Raw genomic sequence first — 25,786 nt, forward strand, 5'->3', positions numbered from 1 at the left:
TTTTGTAACGTCGCTGCACTTAAGAGCGGCGCTTATCTAAGGTCATCTTCTATTATTGTTCTGAAATTGTAGTCTCTAAGCGGAGCATTAGGCTTCTGTTTCTTTACTATCCAGAATGTCTCACGTCGAGTCCGCAAAGTATTAATCAGGGCTAACGGACCACGAAGGTAGGTCGCCATTTTTGTCCGATGCTTATCGGATTGCAGCCCTCGCCTAAGCAAGTGAAACTAAATATTCAACCAGTGCATGTCTCAAAGCGAAACGCTCGGGAACGTTAAACCCAGCATGCCAACAAACTGATACACTAACTCCAAAGTTATAACGCTTCTAAGGGTGAAGAAAAACTGGTACCTTCGATCTAACTGCAGCCCAATAAAATGAGTGAGTAGTCATCAGTGAACAGCGCAGGCTTCCCGGCGTAATGTGTGTTCATTGACACCGGGTGAGATACTGGAAGAGGAACTAGTAGGGCTTGAACAGGTGTGTTCATGCCAGACATTTCTTGCGGATAGTTACACAACCGACGCTGAAGTAATTGTCGAACACTCGGAATTCATGAACGAAATAATCAGTCTTACCCACGTTCTCGCTATGCGTGGTGTGCGTGGTGCTCACCGTATGATGAGAATATTTGAATATTGGTGCCGCAGGATTCTTTTCGAAACAAGGACATAACACCTGAAGAAGCTCACCAGTTATCATCTGACATGTACACCAACAAAGTAACAACAGAAAACCTTGGCGCTTCGTGTGGTTGTATCGCCCTGCCCACTTGGAAACAAAGCTGGTGCCACTGTAAACATCAGCTCCATTTTGCAGCTTATCTGGCCATAGGGAAATCATTTGCGCGGTTTTCCTGCGCCATCTCTTTTTTCCCCTACGTACGTATGATGAAAGCGTTAAATGGGAACCTTTTCGAAATATCCTCGCACAAAATCTGAAGAAAAAGGTGGCAAGAGAGAAATTTAAAGGCAGAATAAACCGGCCGGAATAAAATGCACCAGGCGCAAACCTAAAAGCAAGCTAAGACGATTTTGAGTCATCAAATCCAGGCGGCCCGTTTGTACTACCACCCCTAGTATAAACAAATATTCTTAACTTTCTTACCGCGCATCGCTGAGTCCTTCAGCCCAAGCATTTTCAGACTTCAGAAATTGTCTTCTCTTCTTTTCATTTTCGTCTTTACCTTTTTTAGTTCTTGCCGCGCCAACAGAAAAAAAGTAAGTTCGCAGTTCTGTAACGATTGTGTTCTAGATCTTAGAGTCAAAAATTTGTTCGTTTTTTTTTCTTTTCTGATTTCTTTCCGCTTAATTGCTTAATTATGGGGCAAAAAGCAGCCTATTTATGAGCCAATAAACCGCTACAGAAAACAGTGAAATCTCGATAGCATCAATTGTATTCTGGCGGAAAGAAAGTTCTTGACCGCTGAGACAGTATGATCTCAGTTCCCTCTTCCAGCAACTGTTTGACGATCCCCCTAGGAACGGTTAGTTCCGGTCTAGTCGGAGGAGGGCATTTTTCTCGATTTCTGGAAGCCTTTGCCAATTTCTCTCTTTTCACTGCGCAGATAAATTTTTCTGGTATTGAACTTTTCGTGCTTGCTGAGGTATAGCATGTGCTGTACAGGGGTGTGATAGGGGTTTAAGTGCGGCCGACTTCAGGTGAAATTATATGAGAAAAGCTGCTACGTGTGTCGGAGACGGCAACATAACTTTGCTTGGTGGTCGTTATTTTTTTTTTTATGGCAGCCACTCGTGTTAACACAGTGAAGTTTTCATCATTTAGCTTGTGAAGAGCCAAATGCATATTCGATGCGGTAGTCATTCGACTATAATTTACTTTCTTAAAAGGACGCTTCAAGCAAACTGGCAAGACTCGAAGAATGATTAGCACGGCAAATTTGTGAGCAGGAAGGGAGTTGTGATTGCGCGCCTAGATTCTCCGAATGCTAATTTAAAACCTTCCAGTTTAATCTATTTTTCTTCAATTGGTTTAGCGTATTGCATCTGCTGTTTCATTTGATTCCCTATTTGGATAAGCTCTTTGAAAGCAGATTGTAATTAGTAGCCAGAAACTCGCACAATTTTCTTGTTTGCAAAAATAATTCATGACTTTTATGAAAAAAATGTTTTCAGAATATGGTGTAGCCAGATCTGCGCTGATGAAAAACGAAAAAATTCATTAATAGGGAGACGAAATCGACAAAGAAAGAGATATGCTGGTCGTGTTATAATGGCTTACAGCAGTGCTTCAATTGCCACTATCACACATTACCTGAATTGGCTCTCCGCTGACCGGATTCACGACCGTCTTTGTAGCGGCGATCATGTCTAGTCCCATGACAACCAGCCGGTCAGCGTGGTCTTGCACGAAGTCCGGCACACCCGCCACCACCACGTACGCGTCACCGATCGTCTCCACCTGCGCAGGCAGCCACAAAGTTTTGCGTCCGCGATGGGCCATGCCCAAATGAGCGGCGCGCTCACCGCTAGTCGCAATTTCAACCGGCCTTATAAGATTTCGCACAACGCCTTTTTCTAGCTACGGAGATCACTATTATGAATTAATAACTACGCTGGCGTTGTCCAGAATATGCCGATCATGTGGGCTGATAGAATACCGTAGCATCGAGCTCTTTTGCACATATGATATGCGCAAAAGCGCTCGATGCTACCCATTGCACGGTGACCCCAAACTTCTCCCCCATTGACTGAAAACCTCATGCGTGATTGCTTCAGGCGCCATAGAGATACCGGGCGCTGTGTGACTGCAAAGACAAGAAATGCAAGTGTACATCCCGCCGAATCCAAGATCGAACCATATGAATGCGATGATCCAACAGTGAATGTAGCCGAATTAAAGGAAGACGGGTTCAGCGCCAAGACGCTTCAGTATGTGGAGCAGAAACCGACAAGCAACAGCGCAGGTGCAAACATTTAGCAGCGCGGGCCACCATTCGGTATAGTGGCTCTCTCTATTGACACGGAAATGCGCCCTTACATTCGGAAATCGTCCTGCCAGTTTATTTGTTTCTCTTTTCAGGCTGAAAGCCTTTAAAACTGAAACCTTAGTTTTTCGCCTTTCACCTGTTTCAGCATCACTGGGCAAAAACAAAAAAAATAATGCACTCGAATAGCAACATTTTTCTCGTTTGCATGAATTATCTTGTCGCCAAGAAGGCGCAAGTGAACAGCTACGTCTGAGTCAAAAGCTCTGCCTTGCGTTTGGCTTGATTTGTCGGTATCAATGCTACTGTTTCTAGAGGACATATTGAGGCAGCTAAATCGCATTTTTGCAGGGAAAGGATTCGCAAGTGCTGCTGAGAAAGCACCTCACCTTGTAGACGCCGTGGACGTTGGAGAGGTTGTCGAACTGAAGGTACAGCTTGTTGAGCAGGCGCACGATGTCCATGGGCGCGCAGCTTCCGCACATGTTCGTGAAGCCCACGATGTCGGAGAAGAGGCAGGAGACCGTCTCGAACTTCTCAGCCTCGACGGGAAGGTTCTGGCACAGGAGCTTGGCCACCTACAGAGTGCAGAGATGGGCCTCATTTTGAATCCTTAGAGAAAGGTGAACACTTAAACTGAGTTTAACTATCCTGAGCAGAAAATATCCTATGAAGGCAAGTCTGACATGCAAGACACATTAAACAAAGTTAATGCTAAGAACTAAAGCCCCTTGACGTCTCATCGCCATCAGTCTAAAAACTACCGGGGTACATAGCCCCACCTTGAGCAAACGAAAAAATACCTTGTGCCATGGCGCTCATTGGCCGCACACGCCCTTGCGCCATAAAAATTTACTATCAACGAAAATTACCTGAAGCAAGGTCTGGGAGCATCCGATCGATATAAATATGGGGGAAGCAGTATGGCGTATATAGCCGCAAAGATGTTACGTTTCTGCCTGAAAACCACGTAATTAAGCCTGTAGTTTTATGAGCAATGTTTTCTTTTTCAATAAAAGTTCTGAGAAACTATTTATAAGACCATGCGAAAAAGATTCCTTCATTGAAGATAGTTTTTTTTCTCATAATAATATTAGCGCTTGTAAATGCTCAGATAATTTTTTCATCTCCAAAGACACGTGATGTGTGCAACTTGAGAAATTTCACAATTTTTTCTTTACGAGGAAACTTTGAAATCCACAATTATCGATGCTTGAATCATTTTTCACGAAAATCACATTGCCCATGTGTTCGTATATATGTCTCGTCTATATATGCATCAATTTACATCAGTACGGACCCTATCGCAGTGCGATTACAAATGCTGACGCGGAAAAAATAAGCGCCACGTTTTCACCCGCAAGCACACTGCGCGACGAAGACGCGTTAACTGTAATGTCTGGCGGTTTTCGGAGCATTTTTTGTTGCAGAGTCTAACAAATGGAAGACTATTTTTGCAATTGACCGAGCAAAGCTCTTTCTGTCTTATTATTTTTAAACAGTCAAAATGCTTATAAAAATACTGCGGCCATTTCGTCATGAGAAGGCAGGAAGACAGGATTATTGACATAGCATACCAAAAGGACCAAGACTCGAGAGGGAGTCTCGGTCTGCTAGCCAACGTTTCGGCAGCAGGACGTGGAGGATTTAACCAGACGAAGAGAGTTGCTCGTGTCAAAGTTTTGGCTAGTGGAATAAGATTTCTTCACGGCGGTGCTAATTTTAATGTGCTCATTTTGTTTTGTGTAGTTTATGAAGAATATAAGAAGTGTTGCATGAAAATTGCCGCTGCTCCTAAGTTCTTTCCACTGCAACCATACACATTGAAGGAATAAATAGAACGTGCCGTCATGGTTTTTTTAAAAACAAATTACGGCATCTAAAAAATTCTCTGCAGCTATAGTGAATTCATGAGCATTTCTCTAGTATGCACTGACATTTTTGCATGTAAAAATTGTGCACATTACCTGGTCCTATATTTACTTTAGTCACCACAACTACAAACTGTTGGCATGAGCGCGTACTTGATAAAGAGGCTTAATGCGGCCAGGTGTGGCCCGATTCATATGCGCCAACACACCGGCAATATTTTTAGTGCAAAACGCTGCTTCCTATGTTTTCTCAACGCTTCTACCATATCTAAGAGAATCTCCATCCCAACTATACAAAAGTGGAAATTAATTATTGAGATGAAATATATGAACATGTATAAGAGAGTGATTTGCATAAGCCGTGTTCATGCCTGCAGGTGAGCAAAGCAGCGTCAGGAAAGTAAATCTAAATTATGAATGGAGGCATCTGTACTTAGGTGCGGGAGCCCTGACGAAGACAAAGAAATAGCTGACGTTCTCCACAAGTTGATATTTGTTAATTAATATGTATGCTGTTGTAACTGTTTCGCTTGTTGTTATGAGCCTGCATGAGAGCCATGCACTGAACTAAAACTTTCAGGCAAACAGACGAGCGCAAAGAACCGTGACGTTCCCGGCGAAGTGCATTTTTGATGCGAGCGTTGTTTCAAGAGCCGGAAACTAGGAATGTCGACATGCAGCCGCTCTTCATTCGCATTTCCTGCGCCAAAATGGCAATCAGGTGAGTAAAAAATGTCGGCCAACGAATTGCGTAGTTCGCTAAAGGGTTTGTATTAGCTCAGCGATTATTTTTAATGTTGGCAGGTTTCAGAGAAGTGAATGGTTTTCATTTAAGCATGACACGATAAAGATAACTGTCCTAGTCTTTCACGTTCTGGCGAAGGAATAACTTGGAGACACCAATGATTCTTCCTGTTTTCCTTGCAATACCATAGACATTGATGCAGCTTGACACTCATCAATCTCATTTTTTAATTTCGCGCGTGTACTTCAAGTGAATAGGAAAGAAAACATGGTTTTAGTGCGCAATGTAATATAAACAAGAAACTCTTTCGCCATTTGAGCAATGAGAGGACGTTGGTCTGTGTAATGCACGCCAATTTCCAAGTTCTTTTTTTAATGCTCTTATACACGCTGCAGAATTTCTAATTAAAATTCTTGCTTGAGGCGGAGGCTGAGGCCTCCGTCAAGCGTCTACCTTGTGTTATTCTTTGTCGGTCTGCTGTATTTTGTGCGCTTCATCTACTCAAGCTACGCGCCAACTTGCCCCAGAACGTGTTATATTAAATGTTTGCGGTATCGGTATATTGAAAAACAAAATAAACTGTTTTTGTGATGAAAGCACCTTATTTTTATTGAAGAGAAGCACCTAATTTTTTTTTCTGTTCGCGCAGTAAACCACGGCCTTACAAAGTGTTCACAAAGGCTGCTTACAGAACTTCGTGCGATATACGAGCGTGAGAGTACAAAAACTGAGCATTTGGTTTGTTCTTAATTTATATCTCCTCGAGATTGTTCATTCTTATCTCCTCAATCTTTTTCTTTGTTTGAGGGTTTTCCACCTTCTATTTTTTTAGACAATGAGGATATAGGAAAGAACCTCCTTATTGCGCCTGCTTGCGATCTAGTCTAAGTGGCTTATGCTGACTTGCTCAACTCGTCCATTTCGACACCTTCGAGCGGAAAATGGCCAACGTTCGCCTACATCTCAGTTTATCTGCCATGGCGATGAATACGTGGCCTATCCTAGGAAGATCCATGTCTCCGACTCATCTCATATCAGAAAATAATGAACACAGAAAAAAGGATTTCTTTCCTTTAAAAAACAGAGGCGGAAAGAGAGGCACAAATAAAGCACAACAGTCATTACATACACTCTAATGAAAGCCGCATTTTTTCTTGCGACTTTCACGAAAGTGGTGTTTTTCGGGTAATTTTTTTAAACACATATTTTAGCGCCACTACTTTACTGCATCACATATTCTTACGTTATACCTGGCGCTCTGTTACAGGTACCTTTAAAGTTTTTGGCTATCGCTCTCACCGATGCCCGCGATTGGCTCCTCAACGCTCTCATAAATGGTATCATTTTCGGTTCCATCGACATGCGAAATTTAAACATACCACTGATTCAAAATCCAGGCGCAACTGAGGAGCGGAGCTGGAGACATGCTCTCCTTAGCGCTCCTGGCGGCGCAATTTATTAATGGCAGTAGCCATTCAGATAGGAACTCTTTTTTAAGTGGCAAGGTGGTGTTTCCTGGGAGATAATAATGATAGCAGGAGGTAGCTTTTTGCCATTTGGCAGCTCTTCGAGGAATCCGCCACCAACGAAGTATATACACAAATGAAGCACTGCTGCTCTTTGAATATTTCGTTTTCGTTTTGAATATTTCGTATTTCGTTTTCGAAACAGTGGCCCATACACGGGCATGGTCCTTAACCAAATGTATGCGGTATATTTCGGAGTTAGCCGAGAAGCTGCCGAGAAAGATAAACAAGAAAACAAGAAGAGCAAAAAGAAAAAAAGTAAATTCCAAAAGCGGTTTTGTTAATTTTGCTATTTCTTTCCCATATTTTGATAACTTTTATTTAGATTCACGCCTGTCACAAGAATAAAAAAAGCATGTAGTAAGCAGTAAGTGCTGTCTGGCTTGTTCTGTTGACGCCGTTTTTTAGGCTGTTTTCTTCGTGGCGTATAAAAAGGCACGAACTGTCCGTGCTTAAACGTCACTGCTTTCAAACCTAGAAGGCGGAACGATTTCTGATGAAACTCACAGCATTTAAGCCTTTATCTGAGGATGTTAGCGCATTTGCTGCCCAATTGAGAGGTTTCTTTTTATTCCAATCATTGCTAGCTATGCTGCGCAAGACGTGTGACTTACCAGCAAGTCCGGAACCACAGACACCTTGCCTGCCTTGGGAGTGGTGCAAAATAGTGCTTTCTCTTTCGTCCCTTCCTTTGCTCTGCTATAGAAGTGGACTGCAGTGATTGAGTCTTGGGTGAGGATTACGTGCTCTCGGCGAAAACAATCCTTCCGCACAGACCACTAGCTGCTGGTTTCGGCACAGTGCGGCCTGAGGGCCGGCACGTCCAAAGCACACATCTTCCCCCAACGCCTAGTTTGTTGTATAACTTGGCCGATGGAAAGAAAGCACAGTGAAGTGCATGTATTCCCCGAAGACAAACGCGCGTGCTTCTTCGTGAGTTGTATTAGCAGAGTTTGGTCTCAACCTTGAGGCATGCAGGCATTTCTCCTGCCTGTGTTCCTCTTGTCGAATGCTGATTGCACCCCACTAAGATGGCCGCGTGGCGAACGTTCACTAAGAATGTTCTTCATTGGGCTAAGACGTGAATGTTGTGCCATTTGTTGGCATTTCTTGTGTGTTCCGGGCGACATGTTCAACTGTGTTTTGCTCGTGCTCGTGGGATTACAGCAACATGTTTTCGTCTTTACTCCGGTTTTTCATATTTTTGCAGATTTTATGAATGCGAACATGCCAGGAGTAGTGAAAGTATGTCATTTTTTTTAATCCTCTATCTGAAAAATTAACGGAGTCGGGGGAAACACACTTAGAGACCACTGACCTTCTTTATTCTCGACCGCGATCATTGCGTCTGACGTTGGTGCGAGGATGCCGCTGGTATATCTTACAGCACGCCCTCATTTTAGTAACAAGAGCTGCATGTCGAATTTCGCAGGTTAATAACCAACGCCTATTGCAGTGGGGACTCCTGGGCGATCTTGTTAATATCACCTGCTATTATTAATAAAAGCGTTTGATATTGCGTGAACTTCCTCTGCCTTTCGTGGCATACTTTTGGCTCACAGTGCACGACCGTGTCCGAAAGCGTGTTTACAAGAAGGATATATTCAGAATGCGCACAGAATTATTTATAGGTTTCTTTGCTGTTTGATTCACTGTTTGTTTGTTGTTTAAAACAGCGGAATTTTATGAGGTTATGGCAGGAGTGGAAAAAGAAAGTCAAGCTCGAACACAACAGTAAAAATAAGTAATAAAGGACGGTTTGTAGTTCAATTAAGCGAATATTGTATAAAAATCTGACACAAGCCTTGAAAAGTATTCTCTGAATGTCATCACAGGCTTTCACCTACGGTAACCTGCCCCAACAGCCCTTGGCCTATTGCCATAAAGAAGACGGACCACAAAGACACTGCATTGTTGCCAAACATGTATTAGAGAACAGTTTTCTGACCGAGAAATTTCATTCCACAGATGATGGCTTCTAGAATGACTCAGCCTTGAACTTAGGTTTGCTAAAACTGATATATTTCTTCTCTTCGAGCAACTTTTATGGTTCTCGTGATCTCGTTGCAGTATGATTTTAAGAAATCTTGCGACGCGACAACACTATCTGTTCCGCATTCGAAATGCATAGGGTTGCTTGAACGGTCGTGAAGTAATTCCCTGTGCTTCCCTAGCGGCGCGCATATTCGCTAATCCTCGGCTTGCTCACATAAGATAGGTGTTTAAATGAAGACGAAAAACGCAAGAGGACGTACAGGAAGGAAAAAAAAACAAACTCACGTTGAACACCTTTAAGCGTGGACAACATTTGTACGCCAACACTATTGAAATGAATTAGACTGTCCAGTGCAATAAGCCGGAACTGTGCCTCATAAGCAGACAGCATATTAACGAATAAAAAACAGAAGGTTTGAATATTTGGTGAATTCAAATCGATTGGGATATAGATGAGGCGACGACGCATGTTAGAAGCGAGCTGGTTTACCAAAATATACGGTAGATCAATCATTAAATTCCCTTTAGGATCTGCAATTTTCAGTTTCTACCGAGCAAACGTTGTATATCTTTTTTTTCAAAATAAACCAGGGATCTGTACCTACTGTGCCCGGCGTCGTTAGTAGCTCTGCCCACATTATTCGATGATAATAAGCATGCAGCGGCCATATCTGTGCGCCTTTAGAATGCGTTGTTCCTTTGTTGTAGCTGGAGTCTCTATCTTCACTAGTTACACTCCTATGGCGCGTTTTCTAGTAGGACTTTTTCTGAGTTAATTTGGATCGTTGTAGTGTCTCTATATTCCTAAATGCTAGTATTTCGATAGCACATGTGCAAGCGGGTTTATAAATTAAGCGAAAAAAGTTAGTCCAACCTGGTTAGCTGAAATGACTTTTTAAGGCTTGGCTATTGGCTCATAGATTGTCATAAATCTTCACCCTCAAAATGAGAGGCACTGGTCACTGTATTAGAGAAGCCTCTTCTAATAAGATGCGAAGACGAGCTAATGAATAGTGACAGAGAACTTTTTTTTTCACTAATGCTGAATGCTAATCTGTATAAAAGTGGCCGCGTCATGCACTCATAATAGTTGTCACAGTCGTCACCTTGGAGATGAGCAGTGGCGGTTTCCGTTTCCGTGTCGAATATGGTGCGTAATTATCTACGTTTTATTATCTCAAAGTGCTTAACAACTCCGTGACTGGTATCGCTGCCTTCGATACTGCGGAAGGGTATAGATTACAGGAGTGAGACCATGTGTGAGCGATCTCTTGCGAGACGCACCGAGGACTTCTTTCTCAGAAGGAAGAGTGAGTTGGAAAAGAAACAAAGGGCAAGAAATGTTTTTCCTGTTCCCTTCAAAGACAGCGGCGTTCGAGACCTCTTTCCTGCGGCCCTCCAAGACTGCACTGTAGAAGTGAAAGGCGCGACCTCCTTTCTTTTCTTTTTTTTTCGTTAAAGCTGGCGCAGGGTTGCAGGCAAGAAGCATTCGTGCGTCGCATACGAAATTTCTCGCCGGGTTCCCGAGTCGTCATTAAATATGAAAGGGGATTCTTTTTTTCTCTCGCGCTGTGGGAACGACGAAGTAAAAAATTTTCCACAAAGAAAGCGCGGATGGTTAGAACGACACTATCCTGGAAGCGCACGCTGACACGCTCGCTTTCAAATGCCGACCCTACTTTTATTCTTGTTCTTCAATTTTTGCGCTGAGAGCGCCACGGCTTCCTCAGGGTATCTCCCGCATGAATCTCGATATTTAACGCTGCTTCCCGCTGTTTCTGGTCGATTCTTTCCTCCACTCTCTGCTGCATGCCATGTGCGTCATGGTGAAAAAACACGCACTCCGAGAAAGCCTTGCGAGGTCTTTAAAGGGCGTGAAAAGAATTGAAATGATAAAATCTGTAAAATGAGAGTGAACAAATTCAGAGACTATACAGAGTAATTACTTGGCATCTGGACCAAGGGATAAGCGGCATATTGGCGCAATGCAGAGGACTGCATAGCCAGATTTTAGAACAAGAATTTTCGATATTGGTTTACCGCTGCAACACTGGAACGCCTTGATAGCAGTTGGAGACCATTGACAACGGCTTCCTCCTTTACGCTGTGGGCAAACGTGCCAGAGATATCTATATTAGGGGAGCTTTTTTTTATACTGCTTCGTCAAGATCCAGTCTGCCCTCTGAACCGACGCGAATTCGCATGCCCACTGTGCAATCGTACACACGCTGCCGAAACACTTTCGCCTGAGATCGTAAGGAAACTCGCCTTAGCGGGCAGGATGCCGTGCAGCAGCTCCTCGGTGCGTTTCTTGTCTTCGTCCAGCTTGGACTGGAGCATGCGCAGTCGGTTGGTGGCCTCGTCCAGCTTCTCAATGAGCTCTCGTTCGCCGCGGTGGTGGTGCGAGCGGAGGATGAGCTCCCTCGCCGGGTCGTGGATGGCCAGGTCGCTGAAGTAGAGCCCCATGCGCTGCATGTCGTCGATGTCCTTGACGCGTGGCGAGCACAGGAACATGATGCTCTGCGTCTCCTCCACCGACACCATCTGCCCCTTGAGACGAAGCACAGGCGGAGGAGGAGCGTCTGGACTGTTCTTGTCGCCCACATCCTCGGGATTGGAGGTGGCTGTGGCTGCTGGTTTGAGCACACCTTCCTTGGTCTGCACCACGAACACCTATGGCGAAGCAAAAATCAGGTTCTTTGTCTCTATAGCATCTATTTAGGTGGCCGGAGAGCAAGTACGAGGCCATTTAACGAACTTTTAACTTCGCCGCTGGCTAATATTTTGACATATAGCCGCCGCGCTGGCTGAGTGGTTATGGCGCTCGGCTGCTGGCCCGAAAGACGCGGGCTCGACCCCGGCCGCGGTTGTGGAACTTCGATGGAGGCGAAATTGTAGAGGCCCGTGTACTGTGCGATGTCAGTGCACGTTAAAGAACCCCAGATGGTCGAAATTTCTGGAGACCTTCACTACGGCGTCCCTCATAGCTTGAGTCGCTTTGGGACGTTAAACCCCCATAAAGCAAACCAAACCAAATTGTTTCGACATACTTTTTTCTTTTCAAATTAAAGGACACTAAGTCCTTTTCATTTTACGATTTTGCAGAAAATACTTCTGAAAGCAGCTCCTAGCGAGTGGTCCTTCAGGTAAAGGCGTACTCTCTGTCGGTCTTGAGGGGTTTCTTTCCAAGTAGACAGATATATAAGCGCGACTGAGTACATGATAATTTTGTCTTCTACAGTGTCCTTCATATTTACTGAAAACACGTGAGGGCGTCATAGCGCTGTTCGGACCACCGGCGCGTCAGTCGCAGCCACTCATCAAAGCAAAATGGCAGAAGACGAGAAGCACCACCTCCAGGTTTCCCTGTGCATCCAACACTTTCTTTTGATGCGTGGGTGTCGTACGAACGGGTGCTCCAAACTGGACGCGAACGCGCTCTCGTGTCAGCCTTTAGAATGAGTCAACAGTATAAGTCTTCTGGATTGCAAAATAAAGCACAGAAAGTGCAGAAAGAGCCGAATATCGGCTGTTGCCTTTGCTGCCATTTAAAACGGTAAAAAATTGACAAAATTGTGCATAAAATGGCTGAAATGATCAACGTAGAGTTGTGCCGTATATTCCCCACTACCATAATACGACATCCTTCAGTGGCGATGAAAGAGCAGTTCTCAGAGAGCCGGTCTTTCTTGACGAATAACACATAATTTTGAAACTTAACTGGTGTTTTTAAATTTATGGTACCTCTCAGTGCGATGCGTGAAATGCTTTTCATTCTAGCGGGCGTCAGGAGTTTTGATACAATCTTTGTTTGATTTTCATCCATGCAGCTAGTTTTGTGTAGCCATATTTGGCAAGAGCAAGTAGCAGGAGTAGCTGACACCTGCAACAGCTTTGATTTCTTGAAGTCATAAGTGCCACATGGTTGAATGACTAGCGATTACCCGCCTAATTTAGTCGGAATGATACGCACACATTGAATACGCATAATAATTATGAAGAAATGAGCAACGAGCACGTATGCGGTCACCTGGAGCGGATGCTTATGCTTCGCCTCAAGATATGGCGTGATAGCGTTAATGAGTTAATGGCCATATATGCGGAATTGGTCATTCTCATCTTTGTATTCATATGTCCCTGGGAGTTCTCGTACCCCTCTTTGCGCAATGGTTAAGCGGTTAAGAGATGCGCCACTGCCATGCGATGACAGGCGCTGCCAGCGGTTGGTCTTGTGCGACCCAAGTTGCCATTTCCGAGCAACCTCTCGCGATCAACCATTAATTTAACTGCCACCTGTCAGTGTGGTTAGTTGTCTCACTGTCCGGGCGGTATGCTGTGATGACCCCACAAGGTCACACGCCCGCCTAGGTTGCTTCTCTGATGGTGGCTGCTTGAACCACCCGGCGCCACCCTATTTATCGCTCACCGCCGACGCCGGATTCTCTGTGTAAGGGGGTCTTTAACGCTTTCGCGTTAAACGTATCTTGGTTGCGATAAAGACATACATTTTTTTCTGGGGGTTAAAAATGATAGACGGCTTTTCTAAGGACGTTCCAAGGTTCTTGAGAGGCCAGATTCTTAAAGCTTTAGGTGTTTGCACCGCACACGAAACACGGACGGACAGAAAAGGGAACGAAACACAGCGCTGTGTTTCGTTCCCTTTTCTGTCCGTCCGTGTTTCGTGTGCGCTGCAAACACCTACAGCATGAAAAACCAACTAGCCCAAGAAAAGACGATTCTTAAAGCTTATTTTTGCGGCGTGTTAGTGAGAGCTTTGATGTCATTTTTTTAAGGTTTAGAGATTTTTCGCGCGTTTTATGCTTATTCTCAAAAACATGTGCTCTTAGTTTAAGACGCTGAAACCAGAAATAGTAGTGAATGATTCGACGAACATTCGTGCAGTCAGGCATAGATGTGAAAAAAATGTATTTGCAGTCTCTGACCAAATCAAGCAATGATGAAAGACGTTCCGGAACCCGTACTCCGGAACCCGTACGGGTTCCTTGTTCGCGATGAGGCGGACAAAGCAAGCGGTGCATTGTGAACAAAAACCCCGTACGGGTTTCGAAACGTCTTTCATCATTGCTTGACTTGGTCAGAGACTGCAAACACATTTTTTAAAATCGAAAATTGTGTGGTTCTCCCCATTCTAAAACCTTCCTTTCCTTTAACCTTCCCTGCCACTCCTCTTCACGGCTTACCATTTAAAAGTTCCGTGCTAATTTGGTTATCAGTTTTTCTGAAGAGCTATTCTCCCATTGTCAGTTAGCCAATGCGAGCTGCCTTTACTTGGTGTCTGTTTTCGTCCCAGCTGCAATGTCAGGGAGGTTACAAAAATTGTGTATAACGTAGCTCGTGCTAAAGAGGGCACTAAGCCTTCCTAAAATAAAAGGGCTTTGTAGTTCAAAAGCTTCGAAGTACAGAAAAAGCTTGCGCAGACCTAGCGAAGAGTTTAGTGTCAATGGTTGCGCATACCTGCCCGCAGGAGTCAGGAACGAGTTAAGTGGTGCGTACTAAAGTAAATTATTAGACAACTGTGGAATAAAAACATTCTTCATTGCCGCTATCTGACAGGGCCAAGTGCATTGAACCAGGAAGTTTACAAAGAAAACAGAGTATAAGGGATGTCTGAGGTATGAAAACAACTAAAGCTTTCGTCATGTCGCTCTACGTTATAGGCACCTTATATGTTTTGAAAGCATCGTAGTTTGACTGCTTCGTTAGGTCGTCTTAGTCATGCTCTCCCGAGGCTGCGCAGTGGTTTCAACAACACTTCTTTAGCCTGACGTCGAAAATTTATGGCGTTGCAAAACCTTACGACGAGGAAATGGTGGCTACGTAGCGAGAGATAGAGTGCATCGAGACCTCTCAGAACAACAGAAAAAGGAATATTTTTCGTATGATTTTTTTTCATCACGGCGACAGAGCTACAGCGAGGAAAGCTTTATGTACAATTTCGGACCCTAGTCTAACCGCATTCCGGAAGCACGTGGCTTAGAGAAGTAAAAAAAAACGAGATACTAAAGCAACAGACGCTACAAAGGTATAACAATGAAAAGCAGAGGGCGAGGCTGGGTGCGGAATCTGACGTCTAGGAAGCAGCCGGAGAGATCCTGAGACGCGGTGCTGCTGTTGCACTCTTTTATTATGTCGCTTTTCTGTGAGGTCATCCGACGCTCCTTTTGGACTATAGGAACCTACCGAGTCGGGCTGCCTATTTCTGCGGAGAGAAGACTAGCGATGCAGAAACGGGAGTGAGCAGATAGCCCATTGGAGCAAACCAGAGATGACTCGAGGGAGGCTACATCATGGAAACAACACAACGCTAAGAGAAAGAAGGGAAGGCCATAAAAAATATCACTTCATGAACTGCCGGCAAAGATAAGAGGCCGATGTGGCGAACGTCGGAAGAAAGACGGTTGTAGACAAGGGTAACTGTAACCAAACGGAAAGCGACGTGGAGCACCGAGATCATGAAAAGATGCACACTATGGCAGTGTGGTCGAGGAGGGGCGCTGTGGCAAGAAAAGAAGCTCCTACGAAAAGAGGTGTGTTCTCGCGTGAAAGCCCCGTGAGATAGAGCTACTGAGTACGCTACTCTCATCGCCGTGCTTCCCCGTGTGTGAGTCACTACTGGTCTCCTTCGTTCAGAGCAGTCATGTGCCGTTTTTACAGTTGATACGACTATCGTTCTTTCCGTCGTTTTTCTGCCTCCTTATTTGTTCGTCATTTGCTCCGAGGACGGAAGAAACTTATGTAGTAGCGTGCTGTTAATGATCAACTGCCGAGTATGCACGATATCGGTCAAAGATTTAGAATAATAAATTATTTTTTTTCATGTCTAAGCAACGAAAAAGTATTAAGGTACTCTACAGTATTCATACCAGCCAGCGTCCAGAATCGTTAGGAACAAACCAAGCAGCAATTCAGCCCGAGCATTCGATATGATACAGTATGCCCTGCTCTCGCCGAGTACGGCGTAAGAGACGAAATGAAAGTCCGTTATAGTTCATTTTACAGATGCGATACCACCTGTCAGCTCCATAAGCAAAAAAAAATTATTTCCCTAAGTATTTAGTGGTTCCACAAGGATGATATTAGCGACAGCTATAATTCGTGAGCTGGTAACGTCATCAAGAGAAATGATACCGAAAATGTTTTTTTCTGAACTGGACTTACGTTCATGCCAGGCCATTTTTGTCTTATATCTAACGTGATAACATGCAGACAGAACAGAACATGCTGGTGACTCTTGATGGTTCTTTACAAGCAAACATCAGTGATGTACGGTGTCTTCTTCACATTACTACGTCTACATGTGCGAATTAGCTCGAAGTGTGCCCAGAATACGAAATTTGAAAGCGGATGCATAGCCAATGTCCGACCTTGCTTTCGCCAGTTAGGAATTCGCAGTGTTGAAATCAAAATTTGGAAGAATTGGAAATCCGCTACTGATTTCAGGTTAGGACATGTGCGAATGCATGACAAATTTCTGGCTGATATTTTACAATTAGCGTTTTATTTTAGCATTCTGATTTTAACACTGCCGCTTTTCGCAAGCTGATCTTGTAGCAACACCTGGCGCCGTTTACGAAGAAGGAAATTATTTTGCACGAAATTTTCTACAAAAAAATATGCAAACGTAGTCGTGAGCACCGACCTGGTTGCAATAGCTCCGTATAGACTCGAAAGTGCACTCGATGACCGGACGGGTGATCTCGAAGACTTCGTCGAACTTCAGATGGTGTCCCCGGTTTTCTTTCCAGCGATGTCCGGTGAGACGCAGCAGGCCTTTGCCCGCCTGCAGGATGCCGAAGTCGCGACCAAACAGCACGTGGAACGGGAACGCCGCGCACATGGTCCGCATGCCCATGGGAAGGTCCTCGGGGCGGTTGCTGAGCGTCTCTGATGCGTTGCTGTTGACAAACAGGGAGGACAAAATGAGAAAACATTGAAATAATGGTCGTCATTTCAGTTCTGGCCGAGGTGCTTCGTCAGGATGAATAGCATAGAGTTCGTGTTTTGTTTTGCGTAACCGCTTTTAACTAGGTGCTGGTGTCTCTCTTTTCTTGTAGCTTATGTTCTTATGGCTTATGCTGATTTGACTGCTCTCCTAATTCAAATGGTTCATTATGGCGCCGCTACGAAAATCAAATCGACGAAGCATTTTAGCGTTCAGTAGCCGCGCTGCAAAAACAAGCCACCGCTGAAGAAACTGCACTGGTGGTATTGCTCTCAGGAACAAGTATTTCACAACACTGTACCAATACATCCTTTCTGGGGATTTCGTTTTAGTGATCAGAAGGTTTTCTTAAAGGCTGCTCAACAATAGAACATATTCACATTATCAATAAAGTTATAGAGAAATGCGTAGAATATGACCAAGCCCTATATATAGCGTTCATTGATTACGAGAAAGCGTTTGATTCCGTTAAAACCTGAGCCTTCATGCGGAGATTACGGAATAAGTGTAGAATAGCCTTACGTAAAGGCCCTGGAAGATATGTATAATGGTTGCAGAGCCACCATGGTCTTCGATAAGGACAGCAATAAAATTCCAATATGAATGGGTGGTAGGCAGCGAATAAAAGAACACATCTCCAATGGTGTTCACAGCCTTTTTACAGGAGCTATTCAGAGACCTGGATTTGAACATTTGGAGATAGGAGTTAATGGAGAATAGCTTAGTAATCTACGACTCGCTGATGGCATTGCTTTGCTAGGTCGCTAAGAAGATAAATTGCAAAGCACGATGAATGGCTTAGACAGGCAAAGCAGAATGGTAAGTCTAAAACTTCTGGAGTAATTCTGCACACTATCGGAAGCGACTGGTAGCAAGCAGCCGGAAGTGGTAAGGGAATACGTCTACTTAGGGCTGGTAGTATCCACACATCTGCACCACGAGAGTGAAATAACTAGAAGAATTAGAAAGGGGTCGATCGCATTTCACAGGTACTCTCAGATCCTGATCGGCAGTTTATTATTATCCGTCAAGAGTAAAGCATATAATAGCTGTATCTTATCGGGACGCGTTTATAGCGAGAAACATGGAAGCTATTGAAAAGGCTTCAATTTAAATTGATGACAACGCAGTCCGCTGCGGAAAGGAAAATAATACGTGTAACGCTAAGAGACAGGAAGAGGGCACAGTGAGGTACGGAACAAACGCCGGTTAATTGCGTCTCAGTCTAAATAAAGAAGAAATGGGCTTGTCCATGACTGGTAATGCGAAGGCAAAGAACCGATGGTTGGTAAGGGTAACAGACTGAATTCTAAGAGAATGCGAACGTAGGAAAGGCGGTGACAGCATAGGCGTGCGAATAAGATTAAGAAGTTTGCGAGGATATGATGGCAGTGGCTGGCACAAGAAAGGGTTCATTGAAGAGATATTGGAGAGGTATTAGTCTTGGCGTGGGCGTAGTCAGGCTGATAGTGATGATGAATACGAAAGAGCTACTGCCTTCAGCAGCTCCTGGCTATTATATTTAGATTCATGTTGCAGACATGAAGTTTTTGTCACAACATATATATTTTAAGACCTGAACATTTCTTTTTCAATTCAATGATGGAAGCGAAAACAAATGTTCTATTGCTTGAAGTTTACAAATGGAGAACATCAAGCTCTGGATATTCTCACAAAGTCATAAAGCCTTCTGCCAAGAGCGGTTCTTAGTAGGCGTTATTTCCCAATAAAAGTACAATGTAATCTCAGAAAATAAAGAGGAAAGGTTCTCCGCAATAGCCAAATGCGTGTCGAATTTTCGATATTTCTGTGTTATGAAAGCGAACATAAGCTACATGTGTCGCTCTAAATCGCGCATTAATTTACGGCACGATTCGTTCATGAAGTCACACGAAGACGTGCAGTCGTCTACAGCTGCCATAGCTTTACCTAATTAGGCGATGGCATAGCAAAGCTGTTTTGAGCGGCAATACAAAACTCGCGTTTATGATCACTACATGCATGGTGCAAGTCTTTATTGTGGCTGGGTTCGAATAGTGTGAGTCAAAGTGATAGCAGCTTAGAGGCAAAATAAGATATACGCGTTCTAGGAAAAATATTAATGTAGCTCCGCCTTGCTACCCCACTCGCGTGGTATGGTTGCCAGTGGAGAGAGTGTGCACGTCCCATGATATTTTAAATCATTTCAGCTGACTGAAATACGTGACTGTGTAGAAATATTTTTTTTTTCTGGACACTGGCGCTGCTTAAACTTTGAACTGTATAGCAGATACCAGCATCTCAGTAGATGGCAGTACCCTCCCGTTTAACAGCTTGATTCCTTCTTTAACTGGTGGTTTTTGCCCGTAAACAAACTAGAAAATGGAGGTCAACTTCGAACGTATGTAAGCAGTGCTACATGTAAAGGAAACGTGGCAGCCAAATCCTAGTATACCAACGTTCATCGTTTAGTATAAATTTTGTATCTGGAATGTTATTGTGGAAATATATTACCTCTCGAGATTTTACCCAGAGGCTAGCGTTGCGCAGGAGTAAAAGAACGCTATATAGAAGTGCCGAATATCAGCAATCGACGCGACATCTCAGCGTACCTCGGAAGCAGGCAGCTCTTGCCTTGCGTGTTCTTCTCAGTGACTTCCATGGTCACGTGGGCCTTGTCTCCGAACTCCGAGACATTGAAGATGTTTGCACGAACTTCTGTGTTAAAGAACTCCCTTCCGACTACCTTGACGATGCCAAGCACGATTGGATGCAGCCCTGAATATGGGACAATAAAAAAAAACAAAGAAAGCAATAACCCTGTTGTGGCACTGCGAATGATACATCAATGCGTTAAAAAAGGCGATTAGCATGAAATATTATTCTCTAACACGAGAAGACTGTTTTATCAATCTCAATGTTTCAGTGACCTAGACCATAACATCATTTGAGGACCGAAAAAAGACAAGATAACATCTGGATGTTGCGTTTAATTTCTGTACATTTATTTGCGCTTCGTTTATCACAACTTGCACTGGTCTACTGACAGTTCTTTCTTTGAGTGTGGACCCTAATCATTAGTGTCAGAACATTAGCTGTCATGTTCTTAATTTGAACAGCAGTGCAATCCTCGGGTAACATTTTTTTATGCTGTTCTGAGCGTGATGATGGACTACAACATCCTTAATTCGACGACTTGTATTCTGTGCCTTACCATTGCGAATACGCAATTCACCAACTGTTTAGTTACCATCAGTGCAGCGCAAAGGTGATAAAATGATTATTACTGCTTTAGGAGGAGTACTCGCACTTTGCGAAAATGCCGGCGCAATCTATGTGAAGCCTCGACGAGTGAAGCCTCTACCCTCCAGAAACACCAGCCACCTCACAACAGCATCCCTATAGCTAGAGAGGCGGCTTACCCTCCACAGACACCCCAGATTCACCTCTCCCCCCTCCTTCCTTTCTCTCATTAGAAGCGCCACCGACTATCACCTACTACCCTCCATCCTTCTCAAGGCCTCCGCCCACAAGAGTCCCATGCAACGGAGAAACGGAAAATAAAAATTGGTTTTTGTGGAAAGGAAATGACGCAGTAGCTGTCTCACATCTCGTCGGATACGTGAACCGCTCCGTAAGGGAAAGAATAAAGGAGGGACTGAGAGGAGAAAGAAAAAAATGCCGTAGTAGAGGGCTCCGGAATAATTTCGACCACCTGGGGATCTTTAACGTGCACTGACATTGCACTGCACACGGGCACCTTTGCGTTTCGGCTCCATCGAAACGTAGCCGCCGCTGTGGGGTTCAAACCCGGGTGCACCGGATAAGTAGCCGAGCGCCCGAACCACTGATCCACCGCGCCGGGTTGAACGAAAAATCGGCAATTGGCAAAATCGGCGGCAATATCGAATTCAACGAAGCAGTGAGAAGGCTAATTGCCTGCCAGAAGTACCATTAACCGCCATTTTTTACCCGCCTCCCATTCCCCTCAGCAGTAACCACACCCGAAAAGCATTGCTTAGAGTAAAAGCGTGAAAGATATTATCGTGGGTAAATCAAACTTCTTTCGAAATTTCTTGGCACCAGTAAAATTGTTTTTTATTGCTGCGAGAAGCTGTTGAAAGGAGAAGAACGAGAAGAAGAAAGATAAGGAAATGTAGAAGGGGAGATGCCAGTTTCTTTTGCTCTCAGAATACACATTGCTCGTCTAGAACGTAAACCCAACCGCAACCAAAGCAGATACCGAGCTTCCCTTCCTGGGACAGCTTCTCGCTGAATTGACAACATCCGGCCATATCGAGCCATCCAAACTTTTTATTATCGCCTTCTGGGTATTAATGCGTGCACGAATTCATAGATAATAACGACATTTAGTCAGCACTTGTCTGGTTTAGTTTCGTCTTTTTTAAATTCTAATCAGCCAATATGCAGCTTCGTCACACACAAAAAAAGAAAGAACTGACGAATCACCCCGGCAGTACCAGCTGCCCTTTTCTTAACGCCGAAAAACTGCTGGTCAAGGCGTTGTTTTTCGTTATTGGCATTTATAAACACAACGCTTGCTGGCTGCGGTTAGCTGAACTGTGCCTCATTATTTTATGTCTCTTCACTATTGGGTTATTTTAATTTTTTCACCTTTGCATTACCTCATATCTGTTACGTCTTGTACTGTAACAGGTTAAAACCATCTACGAACACTCCCACAGCCGCTGATTTCGGTTCCTCCGAAACGCACCATATTCCTATTTCTCGTTTAGTGGTTTTATTCAATGCTGGCACTCTCGTTTTCATTTAACACTTTTAGTATTCTGGCCTGCGTGAACGTAGTGACCTAAACGTTTCGTTGGTTACTGAGGTTACATGTTATTCCAGGCGAATCGCAGGCAAGCGGCACCGCACTCTTGATCATCATTGATAGCTTTACTAATGGTTGGTGAACTCTAATGTACCTTTTCTTGCCTTGTACTTTTGAGCTTAGCGACACCCCTTCTCAAAAACCACCAAGCCGGAAGTGTTCGCAAGCCCGATTAGGTGTTTTCTCTAGTAAATGCATCATTACAGGATAGTGTTGCTTGGGTATCACTATCGAGTCTCATGTGGCAATGACAGAGAGAACCGGGCTCATTCCTAGGGCAGATTTAGCACTTTAAATGAATCGCTGAGTCAGCACAGAGCCGAACCATAGCCGAAACACAGCCGAAACATATCCAGGAATTTGCACCAGAAGAGAACTCGCGGTACATGATTGAAGTCCTACCTTTCCTGTCGCTATAGTAGTGCAGCAGGATCTGTCCACTGGGTCCCGGCGTGACGCGGAAGGAGGGCGCCCGCATTCCGGGGTAGGTGGAGGCCAGGTGGTCGTGCAGGTTGTCCAGGTTGGTCAGGAAGTCGGCCATGTTGGAACCCAGCACGCGCAGGATGTGGTCGTAGCCGTGTTGCTGGCAGAAGTACAGGAAGTGCTCGCCGAACGCCTCCAGGCAGGTGTCCAGGTCGAGCCCTTGGGCAGAGAACGCAAACTATGTAACCTTTGCGTCGAAAATGCACTTCGCTGTTACATAAATACTTTTCAGAAAGTAGAGAGAGGGGGAGAGGAAAAAATAATGGGCTCTTTGGAGGCAGTGCAGTTGTGGTGATCATTTTTGTTCGTCTAGAGACCTCCTAACAGGAGCTGAAAAAAAAATTCTGGCTACATGTCGGAAACAACTAAGTGTTTTTTTAAGGGCATTTAACAGCTCGCATTTGTGATGGTTTGTAAAGGCTATATAGCAACGATTTCTTTCGAGAAAGCTGCAATAATAAATGTTGGGGTTCCTTTATTGAAACATGCATACGTGCATACATACATACATACATACATACATACATACATACATACATACATACATACATACATACATACATACATACATACATACATACATACATACATACATACATACATACATACATGCATACATGCATACATACATACATACATACATACATACATACATACATACATACATACATACATACATACATACATACATACATACATACATACATACATGCATACATGCATGCATGCATACATGCATACATGCATGCATACATGCATGCATGCATACATGCATGCATACATGCATGCATGCATACATGCATGCATACATACATGCATACATGCATACATGCATACATGCATAGGCACATTGCCACAAGCAGGCGTCAGACAAACATCGCCGAAATCGATGAGTGGGGCTTTAGTGCAAAGCTGCATCCCTCTGCACTGAATGGACCTCGGCCTACTCAACCAGGATCGTCAGTGCGGCAGACGAGAAACGTTCTCAGCGAATACAACAAAAAGAACCTTATTACCGAGGACTACTCCTTACGGCTGTGCTTTAAGCGGCAAAAAATAGCTTGATGACTCACCGAGCACCTCGCAGGCAGCTGCCACCAACTTCAGCGTCATGTCGTCCGTGTAAACCTTGTGCATCAGGAAAGAGGCCCCGTGCATAGTAATGCCGGACTTTTCGCTGCGCGGTAATGGACGTGCACAAAGACACTATTCAAGACTGGAGTCTTCCTTTTTGTTTCAGGTATGCATTAATATAAAATGCGATCTTTTTATATACAACAGTGGGTTAATTTGTTTCAAGACTGCTACATTAAAAAGTATGAAGCATTATGAAGAAGAGGAGACTGAAATTACAATATGGAGGTAACGGCAGCACGATCACTGCCAGCGGTCATGTTTTTCTACCAGTTTGCTGTTATGTTCTTGCCTCTTAACTGAATTCGTAGGGACACGGCGAGTACTCCATAGTGGTACAGAGGGAAAACAGTGGTCTAGAACAACCGAATTGCGTGTTCCGCAGCTCCCAAAGCCGCTGCGACCAGGAAGGCAAAAATGAAGATGAAATCCTATGAGTTTAACTGCACATGCTTACATCCAGACCATTTGTAACCGAATGTTATCGCTAGGTGTCGGGTGCTCAGCCCGAAACACGCCCAGACCGTGTTCTAGATCAGCGTTTTGCCTTCTGTACATTGTGCCGACACATTATTCCTTGCGCCAGCTTATTTCAAGGCATCCACTTGTTCCGGGATTATGAGGATTTGGGGAGGATGCATTTATTTCAGGTCACATATTGTTTGCAATGTACAATTTCACGAATATTACTCACAGAAGCGTCTTCCATGTTTCCGGGCCAAACTTTTTTGTGACAAGGTCTTCCAGGGCACAGTGGATAAAGCCGTACTGCACAGACACAAAATGAGGACTCGAGCATCATATAGCGGTACATTCTTTAATATCTTGATGAGAGTAATTTTTTTTTTGCGTGAAGCTGCTTCAAAACAAATTTTAAGCAGTAATTTGAATCCGTTGGTATAGATTCTGTGAACATTGTGTGGCTCGCATATTTAGAATTTTTTTCGCATTAGGCATTTTACGAATTTCTCATGTCGCAAATTAGTAGTTTTAGGTGCGGAAAACTTCCGGGCACTTTAGCATGAAGAAGAGTAGAAAATATCTGGCAAAACACTTACTGTTTCACTCAGGCTTCTATAAGCAACAATGATAATGCTTTTTTGTCGGCATTAGTACTCATATAACAGTTCAGGGCACTAAACTGTCCGTGATAGTTATCACCATGCCCTGACATCTTGCACAAGTGTGACAGCTCAAGGAAAGAAGCATATCTGGAGGTATGTCTGCACGAGCTAATGAACATGCATACTAGTGACATTTCTATTAAGCACCAAACAAAAGTAACAATAGAAAGTCTACAAGAAAACCATCGCCTTCAACGAAGAGGGAATTAAAAAATATTAGCCCTAGAGCACCTAACCAAAAGTCGTACTCGCGAAGCATGCGCGCCATCGCCCGACGTTGGAGATATAGAAATACTAAGAAATATTCACGCAAGTTTTACTTTGACGAATGAAGAATGTGGAGGCCCATAGGCAGCAAGTCGGTGCATAGTCAGGTAATTGAATAAGACCAGACGAACGGTGCAGCCGATGATTTACGATGAGAGCTGCTTTGGTTACCGGAAACAATATGGTATGTTCTCGGCGTGTCTCGTTTTAGGGACTCAGAAGGATACAACAGAAAGTGCTTGCTAGGTCTGCAGCAAAGAGCATAAGGTAGACGTATATACGGGTAAGGGGAAAAATTCGTTATCGAGCAGCGCTCGTCTGGAAGCAGTCTATCATCCTCAGTTTTTCAATCACTGCGTCATTATTCTATTCCTTCGAATCGCTGGCTCAGAAGAGAACGGAGGGAGGGCGAAAGGGGAAGCAGCAACTCTGCTCCATTTGGCAGAAAAGGATGACAAAGTGAAAAAAGAAAAGTGTCCGCGAACATACAATTGGTGCTTTTTCTCGCAGGTCTTCCTTCTCTCCATACAAAAATGTCCTATGGCCGGCTATAGAAGTTTGGCCCAAATAGCTATAGACCTTTCCTATTTCTGTCTATAGCTGTATATACAGGCTGATATATTTTTCTATAGAGAGCTTAAGACAGTTGTATGGTTCCAAAGCTATAGCTTTAGTGGCATAGATTTTTCAATAGCTGGCAATAAGCACATCTACGGGTGCTTATAGATGTTCATAAAAGGCCATAGACGTACATAGCTTTTTCCACAGACGCCCATAGGACGTTTTTGTATGGGTCGGGCTGGATCTGTATGATTGCTTGGATGAGTACCGCTTAGAGCGCTTTACCGCTCAGCTTGTTTTGCTACAGCAGGCTGCATACCATCGCGCCTAATATGA

General features: G+C 44.1%; 1 protein-coding gene across 1 annotated transcript in view; it reads right to left on the reverse strand.

Moving 5' to 3' along the window:
- Window positions 1-25,786, reverse strand: part of LOC144130396 (guanylate cyclase soluble subunit beta-1-like) — a 57,236-nt gene that overhangs the window by 6,566 nt on the left and 24,884 nt on the right. The window contains exons 2-9 of the mRNA XM_077664320.1: window positions 24,193-24,266; window positions 23,438-23,541; window positions 22,284-22,523; window positions 19,639-19,804; window positions 16,745-17,000; window positions 11,353-11,757; window positions 3,337-3,525; window positions 2,275-2,421 (exon numbers count right to left, since the gene is read on the reverse strand). Of these exons, the coding sequence (XP_077520446.1) occupies window positions 2,275-2,421; window positions 3,337-3,525; window positions 11,353-11,757; window positions 16,745-17,000; window positions 19,639-19,804; window positions 22,284-22,523; window positions 23,438-23,541; window positions 24,193-24,266 (1,581 nt within the window). The remainder of the gene's footprint in view (window positions 1-2,274; window positions 2,422-3,336; window positions 3,526-11,352; window positions 11,758-16,744; window positions 17,001-19,638; window positions 19,805-22,283; window positions 22,524-23,437; window positions 23,542-24,192; window positions 24,267-25,786) is intronic.

Source organism: Amblyomma americanum, chromosome 4 (assembly GCF_052857255.1).
Source record: "Amblyomma americanum isolate KBUSLIRL-KWMA chromosome 4, ASM5285725v1, whole genome shotgun sequence".
Lineage (NCBI taxonomy): Eukaryota > Metazoa > Arthropoda > Arachnida > Ixodida > Ixodidae > Amblyomma > Amblyomma americanum.